This window comes from Alternaria viburni (genome assembly GCF_023758015.1).
Source record: "Alternaria viburni strain BMP 2772 chromosome Unknown scaffold_38, whole genome shotgun sequence".
Taxonomy (NCBI): domain Eukaryota; kingdom Fungi; phylum Ascomycota; class Dothideomycetes; order Pleosporales; family Pleosporaceae; genus Alternaria; species Alternaria viburni.
The window spans coordinates 24,863-52,610 of record NW_026055807.1 but is presented as its reverse complement, the minus strand read 5'-3'; the positions used below and the strand labels follow the sequence as shown (position 1 = coordinate 52,610).

General features: G+C 54.4%; 10 protein-coding genes across 10 annotated transcripts; 6 read left to right on the top strand and 4 right to left on the bottom strand.

Annotated features, from left to right (window-relative positions):
• Positions 1–1,697: 1,697 nt before the first annotated feature.
• On the bottom strand, positions 1,698–5,930 carry J4E79_011159 (uncharacterized protein; the record flags this gene model as incomplete). The annotated part of the gene is made up of 4 exons (XM_049359990.1): positions 1,698–3,511; positions 3,546–3,654; positions 4,576–5,729; positions 5,897–5,930. The coding sequence occupies 4 exons, from the start codon at positions 5,928–5,930 to the stop codon at positions 1,698–1,700; spliced, it is 3,111 nt and encodes a 1,036-aa protein (XP_049205504.1).
• A 285-nt stretch (positions 5,931–6,215) lies between these two features.
• J4E79_011158 (uncharacterized protein) lies at positions 6,216–7,013 on the bottom strand (the record flags this gene model as incomplete). Its single annotated transcript, XM_049359989.1, has 1 exon — positions 6,216–7,013. One exon carries the CDS (start codon positions 7,011–7,013, stop codon positions 6,216–6,218), a length of 798 nt encoding a protein of 265 aa, XP_049205503.1.
• Positions 7,014–7,469: 456 nt separating this feature from the next.
• On the top strand, positions 7,470–10,166 carry J4E79_011157 (uncharacterized protein; the record flags this gene model as incomplete). Its single annotated transcript, XM_049359988.1, has 3 exons — positions 7,470–7,994; positions 9,039–9,245; positions 9,297–10,166. The coding sequence occupies 3 exons, from the start codon at positions 7,470–7,472 to the stop codon at positions 10,164–10,166; spliced, it is 1,602 nt and encodes a 533-aa protein (XP_049205502.1).
• A 600-nt stretch (positions 10,167–10,766) lies between these two features.
• On the top strand, positions 10,767–13,256 carry J4E79_011156 (uncharacterized protein; the record flags this gene model as incomplete). The annotated part of the gene is made up of 1 exon (XM_049359987.1): positions 10,767–13,256. The coding sequence occupies one exon, from the start codon at positions 10,767–10,769 to the stop codon at positions 13,254–13,256; it is 2,490 nt and encodes an 829-aa protein (XP_049205501.1).
• Positions 13,257–13,998: 742 nt separating this feature from the next.
• J4E79_011155 (uncharacterized protein) lies at positions 13,999–14,415 on the top strand (the record flags this gene model as incomplete). Its single annotated transcript, XM_049359986.1, has 1 exon — positions 13,999–14,415. One exon carries the CDS (start codon positions 13,999–14,001, stop codon positions 14,413–14,415), a length of 417 nt encoding a protein of 138 aa, XP_049205500.1.
• A 986-nt stretch (positions 14,416–15,401) lies between these two features.
• Positions 15,402–17,051, top strand: J4E79_011154 (uncharacterized protein; the record flags this gene model as incomplete). Its single annotated transcript, XM_049359985.1, has 2 exons — positions 15,402–16,851; positions 17,008–17,051. The coding sequence occupies 2 exons, from the start codon at positions 15,402–15,404 to the stop codon at positions 17,049–17,051; spliced, it is 1,494 nt and encodes a 497-aa protein (XP_049205499.1).
• A 477-nt stretch (positions 17,052–17,528) lies between these two features.
• On the top strand, positions 17,529–18,723 carry J4E79_011153 (uncharacterized protein; the record flags this gene model as incomplete). Its single annotated transcript, XM_049359984.1, has 3 exons — positions 17,529–17,685; positions 17,753–18,395; positions 18,558–18,723. The coding sequence occupies 3 exons, from the start codon at positions 17,529–17,531 to the stop codon at positions 18,721–18,723; spliced, it is 966 nt and encodes a 321-aa protein (XP_049205498.1).
• A 348-nt stretch (positions 18,724–19,071) lies between these two features.
• LYS12 (homoisocitrate dehydrogenase) lies at positions 19,072–20,216 on the top strand (the record flags this gene model as incomplete). Its single annotated transcript, XM_049359983.1, has 2 exons — positions 19,072–19,096; positions 19,168–20,216. 2 exons carry the CDS (start codon positions 19,072–19,074, stop codon positions 20,214–20,216), a joined length of 1,074 nt encoding a protein of 357 aa, XP_049205497.1.
• Positions 20,217–23,216: 3,000 nt separating this feature from the next.
• J4E79_011151 (uncharacterized protein) lies at positions 23,217–24,762 on the bottom strand (the record flags this gene model as incomplete). Its single annotated transcript, XM_049359982.1, has 2 exons — positions 23,217–24,643; positions 24,699–24,762. 2 exons carry the CDS (start codon positions 24,760–24,762, stop codon positions 23,217–23,219), a joined length of 1,491 nt encoding a protein of 496 aa, XP_049205496.1.
• Positions 24,763–25,471: 709 nt separating this feature from the next.
• Positions 25,472–26,515, bottom strand: J4E79_011150 (uncharacterized protein; the record flags this gene model as incomplete). The annotated part of the gene is made up of 1 exon (XM_049359981.1): positions 25,472–26,515. One exon carries the CDS (start codon positions 26,513–26,515, stop codon positions 25,472–25,474), a length of 1,044 nt encoding a protein of 347 aa, XP_049205495.1.
• Positions 26,516–27,748: the final 1,233 nt, after the last annotated feature.

Sequence of the window (27,748 nt, the reverse complement as noted above, 5' to 3'; positions counted from 1 at the left end):
ATGCCTACGATTATCTCCGAGGACGCCGGCATCACGGATATCACGGACCCGTTGACAGCGGTGTGGCTGTTGCACGCTGGCGTGCAGTGTTCACAGTTCAACAAACCTTCGTAAAGTCGGACGTGCAGTTCTCGCGGCATTGGGTGCGGTCATATAGCGCCGACACCAGGGTACTGGAGCTTACGCGTGCCGATGTATTTTGCAGAACTCATCTGCTACCCACTCTTTGATCAATGGCTGCGGCGTGGGTATCACTAGGGTATGTACCGACTCGTTCACGTATGACGCCTACATGCTCGAACGATGAATCCTTCGCTCCATCGGTTCCAAAAGCCACACCGCTGGATCCATGTGCGATATCCTCCGCATACATAGGACCATGTTCGCGCCCAGGCGCCTGACTCGATATGAGGCTGATACGCCCTCCTTTGCGCTGCCGGGACACGGCTGCCACGAGGCTGGCAGTGGCTTGCACCTAATTCCATAGCGCGCGCAATGCACGAGCACATCGGCGTGCTCTCGAGACGAGGTTTGGCGTTGCTTGGATTCGATGCCCGGGCATATGTCTCTTTTTGTGTCGATTCTCGCATTGAAACATTCTCTTTTCGCTTCAGATGCTGATGTCGCAGTAAATACCCACAGTATATCTGCAGCAACGGGACGTATCTCGACAATTTCGTCTGCAGGATCGATCCGCCCCAGGAACATGATTCGGGTGCGGCTCCGTTCGACCGTCATTGGCCGAGCCCGCCCCCAGAAAAGCGCGCTGCCCCCAGGAAACAAGGCGTGCAACATCGTGCGCAGTCAGCATTTACGCCTCCGAACCATTGCCCAACTACGAGGCTTCTACGCTCAACGCCAGAATCATGCCATGTCCTCATTTGGCCTCCTGCTGTCAAGCCCGCGTCTCCCGCCACATGTGGGTTGTCGCCATTGTTTACCTCAAGCCGCATCGGGCCTTCTGCCGCACAGTTTTTGCTAGGTTGTTCCTAGTTATACAACATGAACTAGGACTCAGGCACATACTCGCCCACGACCCTCTGCCGTCCCAATACCGGGTGAAGACTACGGTTACTTGCAGGCGACCCGCCGTTGTGGATACTGGATGCAACCAAGGGGTGTTCATTCATATTCATTGTGGGTTCGGGAATCTTTGACGAAACTGTCTCAGGGACTCAAACATGTATCGCGGTCATTGCGATGGGGACGAAGGCATGTCGGGTGGGCAAGCTGGTTACATGATGTTGCACGCAGAAGAGCAGTATCACCGCAGGTGAATGTCGGCATGCAGGTAACTATAGCGAGACACTATTGAGTTGCCTTACTACTACATTTTGAATGCCGGCCCAATAGGCACATAGCATGCAAGCCACATGTCGGCTTGTAGTCATGTTAGTGTATAAATGACAGGATGGCACAACCCTCGTTGATACTCCACGCGACACGTCCATCGAACCATTCCAATCGCTGACCAATGCTTACAAGTCTCGTGACTTCTCCAGGTACCCACGGTGATCTCCCGACGAATACACCTCTCTTCCTACGGCAGTCACACAACGACATGCAACTGAACAGGTCCGCAGCCTACATGAACATAGAACCCCACAAAGTAGGCGATTGAACGTCAACGTAGGCTCCAGGGTGTTCACTATTTTCATGGAATGAGGTGCCAGTTACGCGACAGGATGCGCGACAGATTAGGCCCATGACATCGTCGCATTCGCGAACTCAGCACTCAGATCCCTCGCACGAGGAGGATTGAAGTCGGAGGAAGGGTCACCGTAATCATGCTTGGTCTTCTGCTTGCACTTCTTGAACGGGTGCTTCAAGCTGCCGGGAATCGGCGGATCACCTGGTTTGCGGAGAGCGTCGAGTTCCGAATGCCAATCGACATCATTATCGCCTTTGCAATGGCCTTCGTTGTGGCAAAGGTTCTCCCAATCTTCCGAGAACATGAGACCGCTTCGAACCAGGAAGTTGAAGGTCTGGTCCTGGTAAGGATTGTATGTGTTGTCGTTCCATCCGAACTCGCCGACCATGCAAGGGAAGTTCCGACCGTGTGTGGACCAGACGCTGGAAATGGCTTCGCCGCGGGGATTGCGGGCGATCGCTAACGTGTAGGCGCCCATGAGGTTGACTTGGCCGTTGCCCGCGTTCATCGCCTGTCCTAGAGCCGACTGGACCGTCTGGAAGTCCGCAGTTTGTAGAGCGTCATACAGATTGTGCTCATGAACCGCAAGGGATGAGCGGACGACATCCTTCAAGGTAGCTCCGTAGACGTCGGAGTTCTGTCCTTCGAAGAAGTTTCGATATCCTGTGGGGCCATGGATCAACGCTTTGTGGTTTTTACCAGGGTCGTTCTCCTGCGAGATATCCAAGGCGTATATCCAGTATGAGTGATCCGGACGTTCCGGCAGGCACACTCGGTTCTCGGTCGGTCCACGAATGTCTACCTCACAGGCACCTGTAGGGACGTCAGCATCAACGATATAGGGCCGTTCCCATTGCCACAATGCGTTGATCACAGCATGCTTGAAGACCTTCTCGGACATCCTCATGATATCCTCTTGGATATTGCCATCTCTTCTGAAGAAGTCTTGACCCTGCATGAGACCGAGCAGGTCTTGGCCATGGTTGTTCTTGTCCCCTTCCATGAGCTGCTTCGACTCATGTGCAATGCTGATCATACTGTGATGGCGAAAGTCGTTTAGGGATGAGCGTATAACATCCTCGATATTGTCAGGAAGCTTCTCAGGGTCAGCTCGAGCGGTGTTGATTGTGCCGACGACGGAGATGTAGGTAGACGCGGCCATGTTAACCATCGAAGGTGCGGCAGTCTTGTCGAGTCCAATGAAACCTGGGATAGCTAGTGCCCCACCAGCCATCATCAGTAGAGCGGAGACGGCGGTCATGCCGAGCTTCTCCATCCTCCTGTGGTCATTCTTCTCCTGTTGAATTTGCGTCGAGATGCGTGCTGCAGCGCTGTATCTCGCCACAAGTGAAGGCACTTGTCCATCCGCATACAATGCACCTTCCTGTAAGCCTTCGCGAAGGCTCTTCAACAGGTGGTCCACACCGGCGATCTGTTCGAAGAGGAAGTAAGCCATCTGCTTATCGTGTTGCGATAGCGAGGGACTGAGAGCTTGGCAAGAGAAGCTGCATCCTCCAACGGTGTCGCAATAGGAGGCACTTGGCGCTACATTGGGCGCAAGCTTGTCGCGAAGATAGTGCGGGAACGAGTTGTAGCCTGGGTCGTTCAGGTAGCCGGTCCAGTACGCAGCGGCAAATACCTTGATGTTTGGTAGGTTCTGCCTCCAGGTCTCGGCGGTGGGGGTGACAAGGCCACAGCTGTCCGAAGAATATGAAGGCGCTGAGACATATCCGCCGGGGCCCTGCGTTGGTGGTGGTTTCCGGGGATCGACGTTGACGGGAGCGCCGGTGGCGAAGGCCACAAGACAGAACAAGATTCTGGTGATGAGCATCGTGAACAACATCTTGATAGTTAGTGTCTCTGTGAAAAGAGTTGTGGTAGTAGCAGTACTTACTGTTGTAGTGGTGGTAGTAGTTGAAGTTGGTGTAGTTGGTGTTGTCAAAGTTGAAGTTTTTGTAGTTGAAGCTGTAGTTGAAATTGTAGTAGTGGTAGCTGTCGTTGTACTAGTGGTGATACTGTATCTTCAGAAGTGTTAAAGTGTGCACGATATCCGGCATGTTATAAACGAAATCCGACGGCAGTGCGGTGATGAGATTTTCGCCTCGAAATGCGGCGAATTCTCTCAACCATGGTTGTCACCTATTCCAAGTCTACCAGCTGAGTTGCATTAGGCCTTAACATCCAGCGATGTTCCGTAGTTAGCATGAATAAAGTTGGAGGTGTGGGGGAAAAGGGAGTGAACCAGAGTTCAGATCTCAGCGCACCGGCCACCCACATCTAGAATGACAATTAATAGCTTTGATTATGGTCTATAGCCGCTCTCAACGGGGCGGGTAATAATAACTCTGAAAATGCGACCGCATTCCAGCGTATCGCGTGCAATGGATATCCTGTGCTGAACTCTGGGTGTCTGAGAACCGAAAGAAGAAGCTTGTTGGGATTGCTGGGTGCGCCGCATCGCGAGAGAAGCTTGGTATCGCAGAAGTAAGGTATCTCAGGTTGCGACTAGCTAGTATCCGAGTGGCGATCCAGAGTGATCTGATACCGTAACGCGAGTTGCCCTTGGTGGTGCGCAATCGCGAAGTTCGGTGGTGCGTCATCGCCGTGTTTGGCTTAGTGCATCTTAGTCATCTTCAATCCGCCGAGCTGCCGATGGCGCATGTGGCCTCCTTCAACGCGACACCACCTGGGCAGCATCACCACTTTGCACGACAGCGTCATCAACAATGGATATAGTCTACGATGCGGAGTCTTTTCATATGCGATAATTTATTCTCTTCTCCTTCTCCACACCGAACGCTCGGACATGCACGTGAGAAGTGTCTCATCGCGCACGCGAGCAGCGCCCCTTACTGACAGCGATGTTCCACCACGATACTACTACCGAAGTTCACAGGCCTGATACGATAATTTTCTCCATCTACTTCAAAGGTAGCAGTCGCTGTATCAATAACCGTCAGGAGCGTATTGCTTATCCCCTCGGCTACGCAGTCCACGTTGGCCGCGCGATACGAGCAACCCGGGGGAATGGATATCGTACCAATGAAGCCATCCTTGGAACCCTCCCACATCGCAAGGCGCATTCTGTCACAGACCCCGGTAATCGAAGAGATTGAACAGCTCTCCTCAAGCTCCATACTTAGACCCTCGGACGTGTGTATTATCGTGCGATCCCCACGAAAGGCGACGGAGGTTACGAAGTAGATCGGCAAAGAACAACCGCGCTCCAGGAAGACCTTCACCTGCACATCGGGAGCGGCCTCGGTCGCACATCGCACTGGTGCGAATGTCCTAGCTTCTTGGAAGAACGTGGTGGCCGCCTCGTCGCTCCACCTAGAGATGCGTGCCTCCGGCTTCAGCACATCGTACACGCGCACGTGCCGTTGGACATAACTCGGAATTTCGCTGGTTCGCAGGCTACGGAGTATGCTCACATCCCACACCGTTATACACATGTTGATTTCGGGCAGCAGCATCCGCATATCCTGGATCGCCTTCGTTGTCTTGATTTCGGCGTTCATTCGAGCCAGCCGCTCCCGTTCAGCGTCGAGTAGAAGTCCAACTGTTCGGCAAATCTCTGGCTCTACGAAGCACTCGTCGAACACTTGTTCAAGGAATGCATGCGTTTTGCTTGCCTTGCTCTTATCCATTAAGAGCAAGAGTTCGTACGCCAATGACAGTACAGTAACCAGCAGGAACACGTACTCTGCATCCCCCTGACACATTCCGAGGTCCTCCTCGATCTCAAACGTCGCGATCATCGGCCTGAGAACGCGCCGATCCCAGTCTGTTCCGGGACCGAAACCGTCAGTCGACACGATCGTGGCGATCTCCTGTTGGACACGTTCGACTATCCTCTCGCTGAGGCTTCCGAGAACCGAGGGACTGATATCTGGTTTTTGCGGATAAGACTTTTCGATCAAGGTGCTGTGTATACCCCGAAGGATGGCCAAATGGCTGAAGGGTGTGTTCTCGTGAGGGACCGCGGCGATGGACGTGGTTGTGGATGAGGTTGATTGCATCGGCAGGCTCGATAAGGTCGATACGTCCGATAAGCTTCGTACTTTCAACCAGCTTGCTACTCGCGAACGGCTATCACCCCTAATGCTTGAGGTCGGGGTCGATCGCGTCGACAAGCTCGATACAATCGATAAGCTTCGTACTCCTAGCCAGCTTGCTACTGTTGACCGGCTGTCACCCATGATGCTTGAGATGCGGTCGAAGCGGTCTTCTGCGCTACCTTACAAGCTGTCTTGTAGCCCGCGGCTAGCTTAGCCATGTCTTCGCGATGAAAGTCACGTTCCAGTCGTGAGACATCTGTCTCAAGTCTTGCTCAGACAATGTCCACAGAGGTTTCAGCACACGATTGCTTTCAACATTACAGCGCGAAGTCGACTAGTCGCCTTGAACCAATGTAGGTATACTCAGGATTGATTCGCTAACTTTGGGAGCGCAAGGTCAACCGCCGACGTTCCCAACGGTCCCAAACAGATCGCATAAGGCTCCGACCCTACCCAGTACTCATTGTCCGCATCATGCTGCATACATCATCCCAGAAGTTATCCTATATCACGCATTCTTCATCCTCTTCTGCTTCGTCTGCCAACGCGAAGAATCCGAGCCCTCGATAAGCCTCGACGATACTCATCGTCTCTTCCTCTTCCCAGTCCCGAAACCGGTCAAGTACAACCAATACAGCAGAATCGACCCATCCTCTCTTCCTGTTGGATTTTGCGATTGCCCTTAAGATCGTACGCACTGCAACGTATTCTCCTGGCCCGCCAGGATACAACAATTTTTCTTCCTCGAGCGACGTTCCCCTTTGGCTCTTATCGGAAGATTGCGCGGCCGTACGTAGTGAGTCTTTGTAGCAAGGAAATGCTTGCTGGAAAATGTCTGCCCATGCAAGACCTGTTGACAACCTTCCAGTCGCACCTTCTCGTAACTTGCGAAGTATCACGAACAGCTTTTCGACGATTTCGTAAAGCGTGTCCGTCAAGCCAGTAGTCTTTAACAAATGTTCCATGAGATATATTGCCTCCCATTTCTCCTCTGCCCAGTTGTCTGAGAGAGCAGGATCAAGACACTGTAGAGCGAAATCTCTTTTCGGTTTAGGGCGTTGGCAAAGAGCCATGCGACAGTTAGGGCATGTAGCTTCGTCACTGGGACCGTCCCTCAGCCAATGGTCGAGACAGTCGCGGTGGAAATTGTGGCCGCAGGGGGTCGCGACGACGTCTGGCGCCACGTCGCTCGAAGCCTCGCGATATGAGATGGCGCAGATGGGGCACTCATCGTCGATATTGTTGGGTGTGGAGGCAGTGAGACTGGTAGTGTAAAATGTGTAGAGAGTTGGTATGGCCATGGTGGATACCTGTGAAGTTGCGAGTGGGCTTGGATGGCGAATTGGATTGCGGCTTGAACAGGAGATGGATGGTCTCGAAAGAAGTGTGTGCTGAAGGCTCGTTTTATACGGAATCCCGCAGAGGCTCTGTGGGATCTGAGCGAGAAAAGATGGTGCGTATCCATGGTTCGCGACCAAATACTAGGCCAACCAGCGGCCTGAGAAACGAATGCCTCGTCAATAACATCCTGCTTACTGGCGGCCAAGACAATGAATAGGGATACGCCTATTATTCGTGGCTGAAGCATTGTCAACCCCACACACCACGACTACGCCTTGCGGTGAAGGCGAGCGTCACCCAATCGGGCAACCCTGGTTTCTCCGCAAGCGGACCCTGACCCAGTCCACCAACTTGCTTCCTCTTCACTACTACACCCACACTCAACACCAAAGAACTCACACCCACCAACCCGCACCATGGCTTTACCCACCCGCACCGAGTTCTATCGCGACCATCTGGCGCCTTGTCGCATTCTCCCAGGCACACCCAAGTTTGCAGACATCGGTATCTGCGTCGTCTGCCAAGAGGACTTCAACGATGCGTCATATGACATGGTCGCCGTCAAAAGCTGCTCCCACGTCTTCCACCGCAAATGCATCATCCAATGGACGGAGACCTGGGGCTCACCCCGCGACAAATGCCCTTCGTGTCGCGAGGCAATGTACCAGTACACGCCAATGACGACCCATGAGATCCAGGCCATGCAAGAAGCGCAAGCAATCCAAGACGCTGAGAGCCGGCTATCAGAATTGGGCCCGTACGCTGCAGCGAGAGAAGCTGAGCGCCTCTGGTTCGCGTCCATGGGAGTGTCGGTCGAAGATCTCCCCGCCTTTGACGACATGACTGAACCGACACACTTTTCTGATGATGACGGCGAAGAGATTGCGACGTCATGGGACATGGACGTCAATCCGAATATGTCGCTGCAAGTCCCGTCTTTGGTGGGCTTTGGGAGCGCATCTCCACCATACTCTCCAACGTTTCCAATGTACTCCGACGCATCGCTAGGAGAATCGCCCGCATCAACAAGATACTCTCCCCCCTCTCCGCGATTCCCTCCCACATGGCCAATATACGCTCAGGCAACGCCATTGTATTCCCCGACGGTCCCGATATACTCCGCTACATCGCTTGAGGTGTCTCCGACATCGCCAGTATACCAACCGTCGTTGCCGGACGCACGAAACCAAGGGGGTCACACAAACCCGGAGCAGTCGGCGCAACTGGAGAGGATGCGTCGCGTCATATCCAGCGAGTTCACCATAGCGAGAGAGATCTCCAACGTCGCTGTCGTCCGCACAGTTCATTCCTCGTTGCCGAACTCATACCTTGCGACAATTTCCAATGCCAACAGCGAGTACCGGAGTGAGGCGGCAGTGCATGGCGCAATTGGATACGTCCTGGTAGGCAGGACGGCTTTATTTTACTATTGATCGGAGAGCGCAATTGGGAAGGAACGGTTTGGTAGCAGACGTCACCTCGATCTGAAGTCTTTATCATTGGAAGAGGGGGCGTCACTGAATACGTCGTCCGGGCAGGTAGAGACTACAATATAGCAACACACATCTCATCATACTCACATGTATTCCCCTTTCGTTCTCGTTATTTTGCGCTATAATGCGGCAGTACTTGGATCGAAGGCCTCCTTTCACTCGTACTACAATCCAATCACTGCACAGCCATTGCGTCATCCAATGCTATTGTTCCTGAACAGCTCGACCCACCGCATTCACTTTCGCATACTAACACAATATACCTGTTCGCGACAATAGCAGTCTTTTCCACTCAATAAAGCTCAAGCCAGGTCCGGACCTACATCATCTGCTTCTCGTCATCGCTGTCTCCTCAACTCTCATCCCCTCAATCCAGCCTGCGACATCGCAATATCTATACGCCCTATATCTGCACTTACGGAAATCCGATATCTAGACGCACTGTATTTGCATCTCATTACCCAATACACTTTCAGCGTATCTACACCGCAGCTTCCGAAGATGTCGCCATCTAACCCCCTCGTACCTACCACCTCCGTCAGTGTGGATGCTCCGCGTTCGCGCCCAACTTCGCTGGACGAAGTAGCACCAATGACGCCCCGCCGTCGGTATTCCAACGCCTCCGACAGCAGCAATGACGACGATCTAGATGATCTATTCGAGGACGAGACTACCTGGGGCCTCAGCTTACCGCCTATCGTGAGTCCATCTGCGCTTGCTCCCATCAGCACTTCTGACTCAGTTTCGCAGCCTAAGTCCTCACCCATCTCCTCACCTGACGACACCCATGTCGCTGTTCCTCAGAAGCGCAAACGCGATTCTGCTACCACCGACGACGACGCCTCCGACGACGCCTCCGACGACTCTGACGACTCTCCGCTATCCAAGAAGGCCAGAAGCGCCGATGAAGAGACAGACAAGAAGAACACGGGCAAAGAATCCGAAGCCACTCGACGATACCGCACCCTCGCCACCGCCGCATCATTGAAGCCATCTACCAACAACGCGAACAAATTCCTCGATAGCATGAGGAAGCAGCGCTCTATTCCCACACCACGCTACGTCCCAACTGGCGCCGAGCGCCGCTCCGAAGTCAACGAGCTCGCAGCCAAGCACGTCCAGCACGTCGCCCCGGCCATGCTCGCCAACAACAACAGCAATCGCGACGTCGGCGGCGCGATGACCAAGTTCGACTGGGCCGAGAAAAATCGGGAGATCAAGCCAGACCAAATCAAGACGCCTGCTTACGCACTGCAGAAATGGGTCGACGCGGACGATGAACACATAACCTGGTTCGTCATTCCCGCTTCACACAAATACATCAACACGGGTAGCACAATGGTGCCCATCGCGGACATCGTCGACAAATCGATCATGTACCCAGAGTGGACGTTTGTGGAGGAGGTTTTGGGGCCGCATTGGAAGACGGGGGTGGCGGTGGTTAAGGCGGTCAAGGTCAAGTATGAGAAGCTGACGGATGAGCAGAGTCTTGAGAGGATGGAGGTTATGGTTAAGCAGAAGGAGGATGAGGTTAGGCAGGCGAGGAAGGATGAGGCGGCGAGGAGGAGGATGGAGAAGAGGGAGGAGAGGGCGAGGGCGCGAGATGAGGAGGATGTGTAGGGGGTTGAGGGGGTTGAAGCTGGGGTGGAGTTGGGGTTTGGGAGTGACGGGTGTCGTTCGCGTGGCTTTGCGAGTGGGGATGTGTAGTTTTGCTGATCACATTGAGACTGCATCACTTCTACTTGTACATGCCTACACCCATGTATGCTGTAATATCTTCTACTTCGCTTCTATCTTTACATTTCTACATGCATGTATATCTTAACACCTGCTATAGACCACTCAATAATGCGTTCCGATGTTGTTGTAGCCTGCTCGCGTAACATTGATCCTTGGATCTTGAAGTTCGCTGAACCAAGGTCTTACTGCATCCTCAACCATAGTTCTGACTTTAGACTCGCACTACGTCATTAGTGAATGCAAATGACCATTCACTCTTCACTTATTTCCTATTGAGCAGGAACAATGCTTTCTCAGGGTACCCACTAAGTTTCACCTCGACACAGACAGCTCGCGACAAGGACTGGGAAACCACCTGCTCGACATTTACGACCCAGCCACCGATCGCAAAGCACAACTCCACGAGGAGCCCTGGCGTACACGATGCCTCCACCGATCGCAACAACGCCGACAGGTAGCGAGATGTCGTCGCCTCACATTATGTTCTCGGCGAGTACACCACCTGGACTGAGCCCGTATACGTCAAGCGTACCCGTTGCAGACCCCATCCAGTCACCCATGCTTCACCCAGCGCAGAAGCGTCCAAGATGCGAAGATGAATCGCAAGAAGCGCTCGCAAAGCGCGCCCGCAACGACTCCATCACGACCTCGCAAGAGCAGCGCTACAACGACCACAAGCCCGCAATCGAAGCCTGGTGCAAAGCACAGCAGACGCACCCCAAAGCACGTTGGTACGAGAAACTTCACGCTTGGGAAACGAATGGCTGTCGCGACGTGCGACGCAAGTCGCCCGCAACAACATCGCCGCCAACTCCCTTACCCATCACACAAACCCCCGGAATGGATTCGCCCGCCGAGATCCTCAACACCCGCCGCCAATGGGGCGACGCCAAACCAGACTGTCACGTACATCCCCTCGACAAAGCCGAAGTCCCGGAATATCCCACCGAAGACTCACTCGCGAACTGTACAAAGAGGCCAGATGGTTTGTACAAATGCTTGCATCCTGAGGGTAGCCACCACAAGTGCTGCCGCGAGGGTCTTACAGAGAAGAACAAGAAACATGCTATTGGGAAGCAGATCCGGGCGTGGAAGAACAAGGTTGAGGAGATGGTGCTCAAAGGGGAGTTGCATGTTGCGCATAAGACGTGGGGGGATTGGAATAAGAAGAGTAAGGAGAGTTATGGGGGAGAGGTGGGGAGGTTGGATGGGGTGTTGGGGCTTTTGGGGGGAGGGCTGGGGAGGAAGGGGGGAGGGGGGATGGCTGTGTCGCCTGCTCCGAGGACGACTGGGACGCCAGTTCCTCTTCCTGCGGCGTTGCCTGCTCGGAGGACTCCGGTCGAAGCTGCCCGTCAGGCTAGTCCACAGGGATATGCGCCACAGCCATTCGTTCCATCCGCGTCACCGACTCAGCAGATGTCCCCGTTGCAACAGAATACACCCGCACACGCGACATCGCGGCAGTTTCAGCATCAGTCCCCACAACAGCGGCCAGTTCAACATCCAGTCAACACGGGCAGTATAGCTGCATACCGAGGTCATCCAACATCTCTGGCGCAACCTCAAGTCCAACATACCTTCACGAACACGCCGACCCAACATCTCACTCCCTCGACCATAACAACAAGTCCCGCTCCAGCAGCAAAGCGTCAAGCCGGCGAACCTGCATTTGGCTACCATGAATTGCCTCCAAATGGACCACATCGACAGCAGGAACTTGCCAGCTTCTCTCCTCAGCGCAGGTCGCAGGAAGGTGCTGTGATTGCGTCTGGAGCAGTGCCTGTGGTGACTCCATATGTGCCGCAACCTTCGCCGCCACTGGGTCAGGCACTATCGCCAGTCGCATCGAACCATCCTAGCAATGGATACAGGCTGCCTCAGTCTATAAGTCGAGAGCAAGAGCAGCGCCAACCGCAACAGCAAGCTCCGCCGCAGGTTCAAAATGCTAGACAGCAGCAAGCTGATGTCCAGCTGCCACCGTCAGGCGCGACGACAAACCATGCGGTGATAACACATCCAGCGCCCACCCAGATGGCTACAAGCCCGGGTACCAAGCCACAGCGCACTTCCGCTTCCACCCTCACACCGAAAATGTCCTCCACCACTCACACACTCTCGCCGGACAAGTCTTCCACGCTTGCGGCTTCATCTCCTGCGAAGGCAGAGCCTGCTGTCGACTACCGACCGGCGGCGATGCGCATGCTGCAACAGCAGATCAAAGACCATGAGCCTATTGTGCTTGGTGGGCTGAAGATCACCAGGGATGATGTGAACAGCAATATGAGTGGCTGTGTGGGAAGACTGGCGACGGCATTGCGGGCAGAAGCCGAAGAAGTTGCAAAGAAGGAGGCAGAGGAAGCTGCGCGGAAGGAAGCCGAGGCAACTACGCGGAAGAAAGCCGAGGAGACTGCGCGTGCCAACTCGAAGAACGCTTCTTCAGGCCAAGCTGAAACTACCGACGAGATTGCGGCTCTCACGGTCTCAAACGATAACGAAGGCCACGAACTAGACTACCTCTTCTCCGACTCCCCCATCGACCCCACGCACAGCCACCCCATCGACTTCGGCAACCCAAACGACTATCTCTTCGACGACAGCGCTGATAGCAATGAATGGATTATGCCCGACCTCCCACCCAACTTCGGCAAGATGGACCTTATCGGAATGACGCAACGGGCCTTTGAAGAAGAATCCTCACCCTCACAGCCACAAGAGGAGCCTCAGCCTGAGCAGGAAGTCGACACACCAGCCGACCTGAGCTACCCCGAAGCGTGGTTCATAGAAGATGTCGAGGACTTCGTGACCAGTGGACCGCTTCCGGAGTGGATGCTACGGCCTACGACGGACTTCACTTTGGAGAAGATGCAAGTGGAGGGGTTTGATGGAGATTCGGGGATGCCGGGGGATCCGGAGGAGTGGGTGCAGGCGAGCAGGGCCTGGCAGAAAGAGAAGAAGGCGGGTGCGAGTTGAGTGCGAATGTCTCGAGGTGATGACGTTGCTGTCAGGGCTGAATAGTCGCGTGTATCGCTTGGTGGTTGGTGGTTGCGGGCGCACATTACTATGATAGATGGGAACGTTGCGCGAATCCCATTGTCGTGTTCATGCTTCAACTTGGGCTCTTGAGTCCGCACGTGATGTTTGGTCTGGCTGTTCCTAAGGTTCGTAGCGCACTTACGTCAGCGGCCAGAACGACGCTGTTGAGTATACAATAGCAAACTTTCTGAAACGTCCTGCAGTGGCGCAGACTGATCGAGCGGTCGATATTTTCAAGCCTGCAGCCAGTAGAAAGCCGACAGCCAGAGTCGCGCTCACTTCGAAGTCGATCCAAAGAGGTGTCATTGGCCACAGGCCCTTTCACCTCGCCCAACCTCGTCGTTTCCCACGTATCTCCTGCTATTGTGCCCTATAGAAACCAGCCGTCAGCGAAAATTTGCATGCTCACCTTCACTTTTACAGTCCTTGCTATTGTGATACCGGCAGAATAGACGTCGTCCCAGCCAAGAAGTCCTTACTATATAAGAAGTCCTTTCGTCTCCAACTCTTCTGTTCTCCAGCTCTATCTTCCCATCTCACACTCACAATTGCTTTTCAAGCCTACCATACCACCATCACACTACATTCAAGACTAGAATCCAACACAAGTCATACCATACTACCACTTCACCACCACCACACACCCACACTACATCCGCGACCAAGCCAAATCGCGAAGATGTACGCAACGCCTCCCATCCGCATGTACGGAGCCGGAGCCAAGGAGGCCGCCGACGCCCGCCTCCTCGACGAGGTCAGGAGCCGTCGTGCCGCCGCCGCCAAGGCCGCCCACCAGGACTCCGCCGACGGCATCCAAGAGCAGCTCGTGGAGCTCCGCCGCCGCCGCCAGTTCCTCGAGGAAGAGCTGAAGAAGAACAAGGCGGCTGAAGAGACTTTGCTGCGCAAAGCAGATCGGGCTTCGGCCATGAAGAAGACTGTGGGTGGGTTGGCGGAGAAGAAGGAGGAGAGGGAGAGGAGGAGACAGGCGGCTTTCGAGCAGAAGAGGAGGGAGGGGGAGATGGGGAAGGGGCCGGTGGGCGTGGTGAAGAGGTCGCCGCAGAAGGCGGCGTGGAAGGGCAAGTTCAAGGACTTGTAGGCGGTGGGTGGTTTGGGGGGGTTGGTGGGTGGAAGTATGTAGTGGGTTGATGTTGTCGCCTGGCTTGAAATTCTGCCTGAATGAATGATGTTTCCCGATGATGATGTATGCCTCAACTGTGATTTGTATCCTCATATCTCCGGGCGCACGGTGATATGTCGTCGTGAAGTCACGTTATGTCAGCGCAGATACTCACCCCATCATCACTGGATACCTCCTAGCCACATGATGTCGCGACGTGCGTACCCCAAGAATGTGATGTCTGCCTCAAAATGTGGTGTCAGAAGTCAAGTTCAAGGTACCCCACAAAAGCCAGCTATGCGGCAGCGCACGGACGAACGGTGACGTACTGCGATATCGTGACCGACACGCACCTATCACGTCTGCGTGGCGACGACATGCACCTAACTCCTCGCATTCAAGCACTTCCATTCCCTTTGTCAGCGGCAAACCTGTACATCAACCTCCTCTTCTCCCTCTGCCGTCGCACCCGAAGATATTCCCGAGCCGCCTCACCCTTGCAGCGCATCATCCGATATCGCAACATCGTCATCATCGCAAAGCAACATCAAAGCAGCATCAAGCACCCAAAAGAGCAGGTACTCAGCGCGTCCAAGATACGCGAGTAGTGCTTTGATCTTCTTTGATCTTGCATAGCGCTCGTATTCGCTGCTTGATCACCCCAATCTACCCCGGACTTGTTGCGGCTAGGCGAAGGTGGGAAGGTGTCACCACGGAACGTTGCCGAGACGGTAGCATCGGGTGGAAGAGCGCCCTGCAGGACCGACGATTGAGGCGCTTTATTAAGTCTTGGGGCGGACGATTCACTTCTGCTTGAGGTGCGGGTTGCATGCGAGAGGTAAGAGGGACGGACGCGGTTGCTACTTAAGCTTTTCGCCACCCTGGCTGAGGTACTCCAACGGCCGATCGGTTCCTAATAAGAGGCTGCATACGACTTCGAACACGCGACACCATCAATCGATACCATGGAGCTACGGATTCGCGAAACAGAAAGCCCGGCACCGCAAACGCCCATCCCGCCGCTGCTGAACCTCCCTTCGGAACTACTCCATCATGTGCTCAGCTACCTCTCATTATCAGACCTCCTCACCGTGGGCATGGTCAGCAAAGTCCTGCGCACCCACACATTCCAAGACACGCTCTGGCAGGCCTTCGTAGAAGCAGAGGTACCCAACGTCACGAAACCAGCGCGCCTCACATGGCGAGAACTATACCAAGAACACCACCCCTACTGGTTCATCGCGCGCCGCAAGATCTGGTTCGCCGACACAGCCCACACCGGCAAACTGCTCATCGCGCGCTACGACCACCGACTCAACGCAATCGAAGCCTACGCCCTCGTTGCCGAACGACGCTCGCCCGTAGCTCTATCCTGGGACCAACACCCCGAAGCTATAATCCATACCTTCAGCCCGAACGTGCGCCTCGACCTCAACGCGCCCATCGTGCGTCTAAACCGCGACGCCTACGAAGAAGCCGTCGGGAATATTGGTTATCGTTTGCAGAAAGAAGTCCGCATGTCCCTCTACCGCGACCGCCAACAACAAGCCGCGTCCCTCTTCTCCCAACTCATGCTCACCCGCCCCTGGCCCGAGGCTATAACAACAGATGCCACGCCCGTCTGGCCGCCCCTCACCCTCCCCAGCGCAGACCGCACGCGAAATGACCACTCCCCATCTGGATACCGTCAACCAGGCCAAAAGCCCGCCACCCTCTCCCAGCTCTCCGACTCCACGTTCCGGATCCGGCGCTGGATGGAATTTTCCACGCGCGTCCTGGGTATGGGCATGCGCATTGGCGAGGACGTGACGACATGGGCAACTCTACCAGAAGCGTGCTACACGCCCACGCCCCAGAAACCATGGCAAGGGATCTGGTGCGGCGATTACGCGGGCCACGGCTGCGAGTTCCTGGCTATCATGCAGCCGGATGAGCGGGATGCGAAACCGCTTCCTGAACGTGCGCTGTGGGCTATGCGGGCGAGGGAGCGGGAGGAGAGTGTGAGTAGTGAGGGGAGTTGGACGACGGCGCCGACGGATGCGGCGGGTTCTTCTGCTGACGAGGAGGGGTCTGTTGATGGGGGTGTTGAGGTTGGTGGGCCGGCGATGGAGAGCGCGGATGATCTGGAAGATAGCGTCGCCACTTTACAGTCACCTTACCACAATTACATTTCCACCTCCGGGGAAACATCAAACGACAGTAAACACAGGTCGGAGGAAGACGAGAGTGTATACTGCGGCCGCATCGAAGCCGTCAAGCTCACCGGCGACCCAAACATTCCTCGCGGCGAATACACGTTCATAGCACCGGATATTGGACCGAATGGCTTGATACGGGTTGCGAAGGAGGAGATTTTCAAGGGCGCAAGGATTGTGAGGAGTGTGGGGCATATTGCTGCGACGGGGTTTAGGGATGGTATGTTTGTCCTTTCTTTTGTTGCTGTGGAAGTGCTGTGGGGGATGGTGGATGAGAGGGTGGGGAGACAGTTGGGGGGTGTGAGTGGGGTGTGAGAAGATGGATGCTAACTTTTCGAGCAGATAACTACATGACGAGTCAACTCATTCTCATCAGTCATGATCGGCTGGCGCAGTATTGGGAGACGTTTGGACATGTGAGCTTTTATCAGAGGGTGGATGTTGATACGTTTACGAGGGTGTGAGGGGTGGGTGTTTGGTATTGGGGCGATGCTGTTGGAGGTCGGTGAGGTGTATCAACTGTTTGGCTGAATATCCACTCACTTCTCTTCTCGCGACGTCACACTATCAATAGTGTTGTGAACGCTACTCGATACCCTGTTCCAGGTGTGCTCGCCTTCATGCCACGCCTAGAGTGACAGCAGACAGCGCCCGCCGCATGGCAGATCGCGCTTTGCTGATTGGGAGCTAGCGCCACAATCCCTGCTTCCGTGCGGCTTCGGAACGTCATCGCTCATCACCAAATTTTGGGGCAGCGCGTGTGATCAACACTGACGAACATTACGACGACCCCACCCAGCACTTGAGCTGATACTCACTCGCATAAAACCTCCATCGTTACTCGGATCTTTGTTTAAACCCAGCGTTCACCCACTTGAAGAGCGTCCCAAAGTAAACATGGCGACACACGAGCAGTACATACTGCACGTCACGGCGGGCGCAACCTACGACACGTCAAAACACGAAGACGTCCTAGTCAACAGCGAAAAGCCCGTCGACATTTCCTCCGACTTGATCGACGCGCGCATCCACATGCGAATCAAAGACTACCGCGGTACGCCTCCCACCCGACCCCTCCACCAAACTGCCCCTCCAACGCTTCAGCCACTAACAAAGCCCAGGCCTACCAGAAGGCTCCCCAAAGACATCACCCTACTTCTCTGTACCCCAACATTGCTACGATCGCTACTCGATATCCTTCTCCTTCACACCCAAACAAGACATCGCCGGCGACAAGCTCGTTTTCGGAAACGACTTCGATCACCCTATCCGCGACCGGTTACCGCCGCTTTTCGACAAGGCGTTTGGGGTAGTCAGGTGGTGGATTGACCCAGGGCTAGACGGCGATGTGTACGCAGACGAGCCGTATCTCTACGGTGCGCTTCTTTCCTCGATAAACGTCCTGCGCATCGGCGCCAAGAAGGATGCGGACAAGCCAGCCAAGGCCGACCTGGAAGGCGAGGCACAAACAGAAGGAGACGTGGAAGTTCCTGGCTCAGACGGCGAGGCTGTTGTATACGAAGAAGGCGCAGATGGCGACGGCGTAGACGTCAGGAAGAGCAAACACGTACCCGACAGAGCCAGCGCGCGACAAAAGTTCTTCCTCACAGAGCAGAACAGGAAGGACTTTGTGTTTGAGGCTGGGAGGGAATACAAGTGCGATTTCTTCAACCCGTATCTTGACTTCAATGAGTTTGCGCTCAAGATCGGGTATGGATTACCTGTTATAAGTATGATTGGGCACTGGGACGGACAGCCGCTGCGGTAAGTCACACATTCCTTCAACCTCCTGTATCCCCCATTATCGTCGTCACCACAACCACTACTACCACAACCACCACCACTACTACTACTCACACATTTCTTTGGACCTCGGGATACGGAGCTGACTTGACTGCATTCACTAATCAGACCGCACACGCTTAGATATGTGCTCAAGAACCGGGAAACCAACCAGGAGCTCTTTGTCGTGGTGATAGAACTACTGCCCACTGAGCAAGCGAAGAAAGAGGGCGCGGAAGATCCGAAGGAGAAGTTTGAGGAAGTTCATGGCGGGGGGAAGAAGGAGGATGGGAATAGTGACCTTGATTAGGGGATTGGGTCTTGGTATCCGCAGTTTGTTTGGTGATGGTGATGGGGGATTGGATTGGGGGTTTCAGCATGGCGTTTGGGAGGTAGGGGTAATGTGGGATGGAATGGGATGGCCTAGGTCTATTGTTAAGGATGATATGGAATCGCGCTCAGTATGAGCAGCAAATGCAGCGGTCAGTGTAACTTTGACGATATATTTCCATGCATGGCAATCTCCGTTCTCCCCCGCGGGGACACAACGTGGGCGCCGCGCCGGTAAAGAAAGCTCGGACCTCCGAACTTCGGCGCAAGCTGCAGCAACACCAAAAATTCCACCGCGAAGCTGTCACACCCGCATCACATCCCCAACATGGCCGCACGCACTTTGAGGATAGGTAAGACGATCAATTGGTTTTTCACGCGCCAATAACATCAATTGCCATGCGAATCGACTAACACACCCCAGGCCTCATCCCCGGCGACGGCATCGGCCGCGAAGTCATCCCCGCGGGCCGCCGCATCCTCGAAGCGCTGCCCTCGTCTTTCGGCCTAAAATTCTCCTTCTCGCACCACGAAGCCGGCTGGGAAACCTTTCAAAAGACCGGGGCCGCCCTCCCCGACGACACCGTCTCGGCCCTGAAATCCGACTGCGATGGCGCCCTCTTCGGAGCCGTCAGCTCGCCGACTGTGCAAACCAAGGGATATTCGAGTCCTATTGTTGCGTTGAGGAAGAAGATGAAGCTTTATGCTAATGTGAGGCCTGTTAAGAGTGTTAGGGGCGCGGCGAGGGATGTTGATTTGGTGATTGTGCGAGAGAATACGGAGGATCTTTACGTCAAAGAAGAAAAGACGTACACCGCACCCGACGGCTCCAAAATCGCCGAAGCAATCAAGCGCATTTCCGAAACCGCGTCTTTCAACATCTCCGAAATGGCCGGCGACATCGCCCTCCGCCGCCAACGCGTTCGCGACGCCGGCGCGCAGTCTATTCACTCCTCCCCACTCGTCACCATCACACACAAGAGCAATGTGCTATCGCAAACCGACGGCCTCTTCCGCGAAACCGCCCGCCGCGCGCTGCAAAACAGGAAATACGGCGGCGTAAACATCGAAGAACAAATCGTCGACTCAATGGTCTACAAACTCTTCCGCCAACCCCAAGACTACGACGTCATCGTCGCACCCAATCTCTACGGCGACATCTTATCCGACGGCGCCGCCGCCCTCGTCGGTTCCCTCGGTCTCGTTCCGTCTGCCAATGTAGGAAAGGATTTTGTTATCGGTGAGCCGTGCCATGGGTCTGCGCCTGATATCGAGGGCCAGGGTATCGCCAACCCGATTGCGACGATTAGGAGCACAGCGCTGATGTTGGAGTTTATTGGGGAGGAGGAGGCGGCGGCGAGGATTTATCAAGCGGTGGATGGGAATTTGGAGGAGGGGGCGTTGTTGAGTCCGGATATGGGGGGGAAGGCGGGGACGGAGGAGATTGTTGAGGATATTTGTAGGAGGTTGTAGGAGGTTGTAGATGGTTGATGGGGGTGTGATGTGGTGGACGGACACGATGTCAGAGCAGCTTAGGCTCGGGGATGGAGCAACGCTCTAATGTTCTACGACCCAGTCTTTGTGCTTCGGGGCTGGTTCATAGGGCACTAGAGCGTTGCTCCATCTCTTTAGTGCTGGCAGGCGTGGTTGGTGCTTATTGGCTGGATTGTGTAGTTCATGCGATCGATCCGGTAACGCAAGCTACTTGCGCGCGCTAGAACGATTGCGTTCATGAAGTTGAGAGAGTGCTGTGACTAAGTCTGTTAACATAGTGTTGTACAGATGAGAAGATAACTATTTGCGAACTGGCACAGAACGAACTTTGGGAGAAGGGTAGACTGAAATGACTCCGTACGCTACGATAACTAGGCTTGCGCTATCATTTACACTGTCTTGTCGAATCCATTCATTGCGTCGAAAAGGTATTATCTTTGTGAGCAGTATGAAGTGAAGGCGAAGAGCAAGAGCGAGGAGATGATGGAAGCGGGGATTGCCAACGAGTCGATTAACCGGGGCTTGATCCATAGATGCTGCGCGTCACGCAAATCCCGCCATGAACCCCTAATCCCCAACGTCTACTTCACGGTATCGATAACACGCTCGAATGATTGTAACAACGTGCTGCCCTCCAGCGCATGTAGAGCTATGAGAACACAGCGTACTGAGACAATGCTGAGGTACACAAGCGCGGGAACGGCGCGATACCTGCTTTAGCGCAACTTGTGAACATGTTTGCCCATGGACTATCAGCACACTAAAGCTTGACAAACCTTGCGTACTCGCTGCTGCGTCGCTTTCGTGCACGGAGCTGGAGCTTCGTTTCGGGCCCCACCTGCTCGATGTGGTCAAGACGTATGCACGGCGGAGATGCTGCCCCATCGCTGACAATGCTGCTCTCAGCCTTCATTCGCAAAGCTTCCACATATCTACTTGCCATGGGTGAGCCTCTTTATCAATACCGACCGCTACAATACAGCGACTCTATACGCATCCTTGTTCTACATCCAAGTCCAAACGAGTCAGATCCATTCGCATGCACCCTCCGCCATGTACAACTCGCATTCACTACACGCTATCCGAAAGCTCACCCTACACACTTTACATACGAAGCAGTCTCTTACACTTGGGGCGATAGTAGCCAGCTCATGAACACAATTTACTTCAATAATGGCCAAGAAAGATTACTTGTGGGGAAGAACTGTTACGCTGCTCTCCGTCGCTTGCGCCTGGCTCACAAAGACCGACCAGTATGGATCGATGCTGTTTGTATTAACCAGGCGGACCTTCAGGAAAGATCTCGCCAGGTGCGCATAATGAATGAAGTTTACGATCACGCGTTGAGTATTATGGTCATGCTCAGCGACCACGTCCCTGACTGTCGCCTCTTGCTGGATGAATCGAGAAAAGTCGACAATTTTCTGAAACGTGGCCACACGCTGTGGCCACGGCCTCCACCGAGCAAAGCCATCATTAAGCAGATTGAAACAGTGTTCGAAGAACCATGGTTCAAGAGAACCTGGGTCCTTCAAGAAGTGTACAAGAAAAAGGATATCAAAGTCGTTTACGGTTCAGCAGTCATACCACTAGAGGTATTAAGGCACCTCTGCTACGGAGGTCCATCAAATGGTCCTGACGCAATTAGGTCAACACGAAAGACCACACGTGGTGTTCTACCACGCCCTCTGGAATTATTGTGGACAAGTCAAGTTGAGTACTCCACGCCACAATTCAATCTGTGGAATCGCCTGTACATGAGCAGAGAATGTCTAGCGAGCAACTCCAGAGACAAGGTCTTTGCTCTGAAATCCCTCATCGGCTCTAGGCAATCGGACATTGACGATTTGATCGACTATACACAGAGTGTAGAAACGTTGTTCAAGCGAGTCGCTGAGTACCTTTTGCCCGTGCTAGGAACTCGGATCCTCGCCGCCATCCGCCACTCACACGAACTGAATATACCCTCATGGATGCCAGACTGGTCCCAAACCTTACCACTCCAGTCTCTTGCTTTTCATTGCGAATCAGACAAAGCAAGAATGTTGGGCAATTTATCACTACGCCCTACTGCCGAAGATCGTAAACGCACGCTAGAATCCTATTCGTTGAAAGGTTCCCCTACACGCCCCGAACTACATGTCGCAGGATGTCATTATGCGCAAATCGTCAAGTCGAGCCGGACATTTCACTTTCTGGATAACGATGACGCCGAACAACAGATGCTCAATGTATATCAAGATCTGCACAATACCAGAGTATATCGGGATGCAAAAGGGAACCGTAGAAATGCTACCTCATTCACACTGAGCCAGTTTGGTCGAAAGATCTTCTCTAGTAAGCGCGCAACTTGTCTAGAGGATCCTGGGAACTAATGAGCGCATAGTCTTATCTCGCATGAAGGGGATAGATCTGCATTACTCCCTGACTCGAGCATGTGGTACCTACGTAAGTCGCCCCTCATCTACTTGATACAAACATCTCATCCCGATTAGGGCAACCCGATCTACCTTTGGGAAGAGATGGAACTCTTTTATCAAGCTCTTCAGCTTTGCAAAATTAGCCTGTTGAGTAACGGCGAGCTTGCGACCGTACCTGAAGACGCACAGTCTGGGGATGCAGTCTGTATCATCAAAGGTGCTGTGGCACCTTGTCTTCTTAGACATGATCAAAATGGAAGATGGAAGCTTATCAGTGGTGATTGCTTCCTCTTTGCGACAGGACTTCAGCATGTATCTGGATTGGGTGCTTACGTCAAGGCGAATCAAGATCGAGTAAAGGAATTTATACTGCGATGACAGAAATCGGGGCAGGGCAGTATAGCAGTCTTGTTCGCGGCCCGTTTTGGAAACGATGCAGACCTAATGCATCAAACGAGGATGAGCGCATTACCAGCCCACGCCAGGCACATCCTCTCTAATGGCCCAGCAGTTCATCCGCACACACCCCCCTCCACCACTGCTCTACCTCCTACTCCGATCAAAACCCACAACCCTCAACTCCCTCCCTACACACCTTTACAACCTGCTCAACCACACTCCTCTCCACAACACCATCCTGCCAACAAAACCCAACACTCAACCCCCCATCCGCCCCCGTAATAACACTCGTCGTAACCGCCGCGCCAAACACAACAGCACTGCGACTAAACACCATTCTACCAATCCGCCAGTGTGCGGCATCGTCGCCATGGCGGAGATCATGAGCAGAAGGATCATGAAAGCGGCCCAAATTCGATATCTCAAACGCAGCATCGCGCTTTGTGCCGACGAGCGATGTAAACACGGTAGCGACATCAGGGATGAGTTTAAACGGCGCGATGGACGTGTACGGTTCGCCGGTTGGTGAGGCGTTGGCGAGATACCTCTTAATCTCTTCCGACGTATATTGTGCAGCGCGTAGACCGCTCATCATGCCCTTAGCATCACCACCGCCTCCACCGCCTTCCCCGCACTCCTCACGCCTCACATGCACTTTCATCGCATCAATAAAACTTCCCATCGCCCCATCCGCCTCGGTCGCAGGTAGATCCAGCCACGGCCGTAGATTAATCGGTACAATGCCCGTGAGCGCTTCCACGGTGTCTGGTAAAGCGTTGAAGAGAGCGTCCGCTAGTATGGCGGTGAGACCGGATGTCACCGAAACGCCGTTGTCCTTGCATTTTTTCGCGAACGTTGCGGTGGTTGCGGGTGATAAGAAGAGTGTTTTGTAATGCGTCTTCAGGGGCGTGTGAATGGGGTTTCCGAACCATTCTTTTAACTCCGAGGCGTTGTCTGCGCGGTGGGAGTGAGGATTGGGGTTGATGGGCAGGGGGTGGAGGTGCTCTAGGGGGGCGAGAAGCTGGACGGTGGGGTTGACGGGTATGCGTGTGTTGCTGTGGGTGTCGAGACAGGGGAGGGAGATAGCGGTGTTCAGGCCTTGGAGGAAGGACGAGTGGAAGATTGACCCTGTTGCGCCGTCGCCGAGACTATGGTGGAAGATGAAGGATGCAGTGAAACTGAGTTCCGTCCCAGCATCTTGCAGGATGATCAGACGCCAGAAGGGTACATCGCCATAATCAGTTTTGAAATCAACATTATGCTGCCCCTCAAGCATCGCATCAAGCTCCCCATCTTCTTCCTGTTCCCCACGCGTAGCACAGCCAATCCGTGTTTTCCAGACCACGCACTTCGCAAGATCGATTACCTCTAATCGCGCAAAGTACGCCTCCGGTGACGCTTCGTTTATGGGAATGGCGGATAGAATAACATGCTTTCTTATGACGTCCGCCACCGCCGCATACACTAGGCTTTGAAGATCGGGTGGTTGGGTAGTACTGCGGGTGGATAGGGTGTAGTGGGCGGACATGCCGACATTCTTGAAGAAGCCGAGGGCGTGGGATACGGAGGAGAGCTGTTCGGATTTGCCTGTGGGGCGGTGAGTTGGTACGAAGGGTATGGGTTAGGATCGGGGTTTGCGTACCTAGTGGTCGCAGCATGGGAAGCCGGTGCTCTTTGGGCGGATGGTCGGGTATGTTACGTGCCATTTTGCAGATAGTTGCTGTGGTAGTAAGAGGGATAGGATGCGTTCGACAGGGAAAGGGATTCACGACAGAATTTCTATTGCATTGTAGGATGAGGTGATATCTATCTGACAACCTGGGTAGAGTACGAAACTGATATGGGTTGTCGGAACGGATGCAACAAATAACGCGGCATGGCCGAGCGATACCAAGCCTATCAGCTACTGCACTAAGGCTGTAGGTGCTTTGAGTCTAGTCATTTTGTTCTTGGCTATATGAGCAATTTACCGGCAGCTCTCGATCCTTCGCTTGTCACTGTAGTTCACGTCAGGTTGGTGGATGACATTGTGTCCCACGCTGAGCCATGCAAGGCCTTCACTCTCAAGTCGCTGCGTGACACAACAAAGAAACTAGGACATTAGCGCATGCGTCAACTAGCTTGAGGTGTATTCAATGTTGGGCTCGCGACAGCGATGATGCTACTGGGGATGCATTTTCGGTAAGAGAAGACATCGCATGTTGATGGCCACGACGGTGTACCAGCAATGAGTGTCACGAATTTAGCTTTTGAGTACAAGTAGAGGTGCGAATAGCAGGGAATGCCAGCTGTCTGGATCGCAAGCAATAGACATCGTGTTGGCGTACGTCAATAACGATATCTCGAATGAAACTGAAGAAGGAATGCTCAACCTCAACCTGAACACAGTCGCGACACCACGGCAGACACAGCACTTCAAGTTATGCTGCCGTCATCCTCCAACGGCAGCATCACCCTCCTCAACCAAGCCCTCTTCGCCGCAATCGCAGCCCCCACAACCGGCACCTTCGGATTCTCAACAGCATCAAACAAGTGCGTCCCCCCGGGCCAGACATGCAGCTCACACGAGGAACCACACCGCCACATGATCATAGCATACATGACTGCAGGATCGCGGAAGACCTCGCATTCAGCCGCATCGATGTAAGTCTGAGGTAAGTTGGACAGGTCTGTAGCGCGGGATGGGGCCTGATATGCGGTGACCGTGTTGGTGCCACGCTGACCGGCAAGAGCGTGGTTCCAGGCCGCGCGGTTCGTGGCGCCGTTCCAGGGCACGCCGTACTCGAATTGGTGGTCTGAGACGCTGTCGCAGCGGTCGTCGAGCATGGGCGACAAGAGCATTTGCGCTTTGATCGGCACGGTTGGGTTTGCCTTGTCGCGGGCCATGAGACAGGTTGCTGCAGCGAGGGGCGCACCGCCTGAGGACCCGCAGATCACGATTGCAGCTGGATCGATGCCTAGGCGCGCGGCGTTTGTCGAAAGCCAGACCAGCCCATCATAGCAGTCTTCGGCGCCGCCTGGTGCAGGTGTCTCGGGTGCGAGTCGGTACTCGATTGAGGCGATGACGCATGGGATGTCTTGGACAAGATCGACTAGTTGCGCAACAGCGCTGAAGCGATCGCCTAAGATCATGCCGCCACCGTGTATGTAATACAAGACTGGTAATGCATTGGGCGAGGCCTTCGGGGCGAAGACTGACAAGGCGATGCTGTGGCCGCACGAGCCGGGTACGGCATGCTCCGTATGCGTCAGATGCGGGTTCGCGGCGAGGATTGGTTCGGGACTGCCACCAACATCGAAGCCGCGGAGGAAGGCTACATCCAACTCTTCCGGTAAAAGCGCAGAGTCGATCAAAGGTGCTAGACCAGGATCGATGGACGGTCTCGGGAGCGTGATGCGCGGATCTAGCTGTGCAGCCTGCGAATACGGGTATGGGTATGGTGTTGAATCGTGTGTCATGTTGGCCGGTGAGAACGCGATAGCGAGCCGCGACGCATCACGGCCTTGCATGTGTACATGTACTGGACGTTTGCGGCGGGCGTAGGGGCGCCATGCTGACAGTAAGCGGGGATGCAGACACGACCCGCGAACCAGGGTGAGGTTGGTGAAGCCATACGCGAGCACGGACCCTGTCCAACGGCCCGCTCCACTGCAAGCAGTCTGAGGGCATATTACCCGCTGCTGTGGGCTTGGTTCCGACGCCGTCATCCCACGCACCAGGCCTTCAACACATGTCGCCCACGAGGGCGCAGCCGATTCTAGCCCTTGCCATGAGGCACCCTGCCGGGTCAGCCACCTTCTCAAACAAGCGCATTCTGCCGTGAGCGCGTTTTCGAATGAGCGAATTTCGCATGAGCACGTTCCGGCTATCAGCTGCTCTTATGAGCAAGTCTAGCGACGCATCTTTTGCCGCTAGAAAGGTCATGTAGAAGTCCGACACACGACTGAGCTCCCTCTTAACCTCCTAGGGCTGTAAACTCCGCAGCCAAGAGAAAGACTCCACCAACAGCAATCCAGCTCACCAAGTGGAGGTACGGAGAATGATCGGCGCGAAGGTTTGGGTTGGCATTGTGTAGCGACATGACTGCGGGGCGTCGATTGAAGGCTGGTATCGTCGCAAGACTATACTGATGCTGTTAGCTTTGATATCCCCACGACGCTGCAATGCCTACCCGCTTCTACCGCGTGTCTACTGTGGCCTTGGGGCCGCTCTGGCCCCCTGCGAGCTCAACGGGTTGCGACGGCGACTGTGGAGTCTGTGATTACATGGTATCGCGCACCAGGTTTGGCGGTTGATGGAACCCGCTGGGGTGATGTCGAGGCACTGACAATGTTGGTGTCAGCACATACGTGCATGCCAACAGGGCATTAAGTAGCTTGCTGCGCGTGGCGGGTGAGTACACCTCGCATGTCCGAGTGTTGATTGTGATCAAATCGCGAGCATAGGCTGAACCGAGCCTGCGGCGGCGCGCGTTGCGGCGCGGGTACATCAGCGAAGAAGCTTGGCGGTGAAGCGTGATGGCCGCTAGAGAGCACGTGACGCTTGGCAGCCTTCGTCAAACCTCGACTGGGCAGTCAGTCCAACATGCCACCACACACCCCGATCCGCGTCTTGGATTCATCACGCATGCTGGCCTTCGTCCCGCTTATCCATCTCCGGATCGGGCGCGTCGCTTGTCACAATGACTAGGC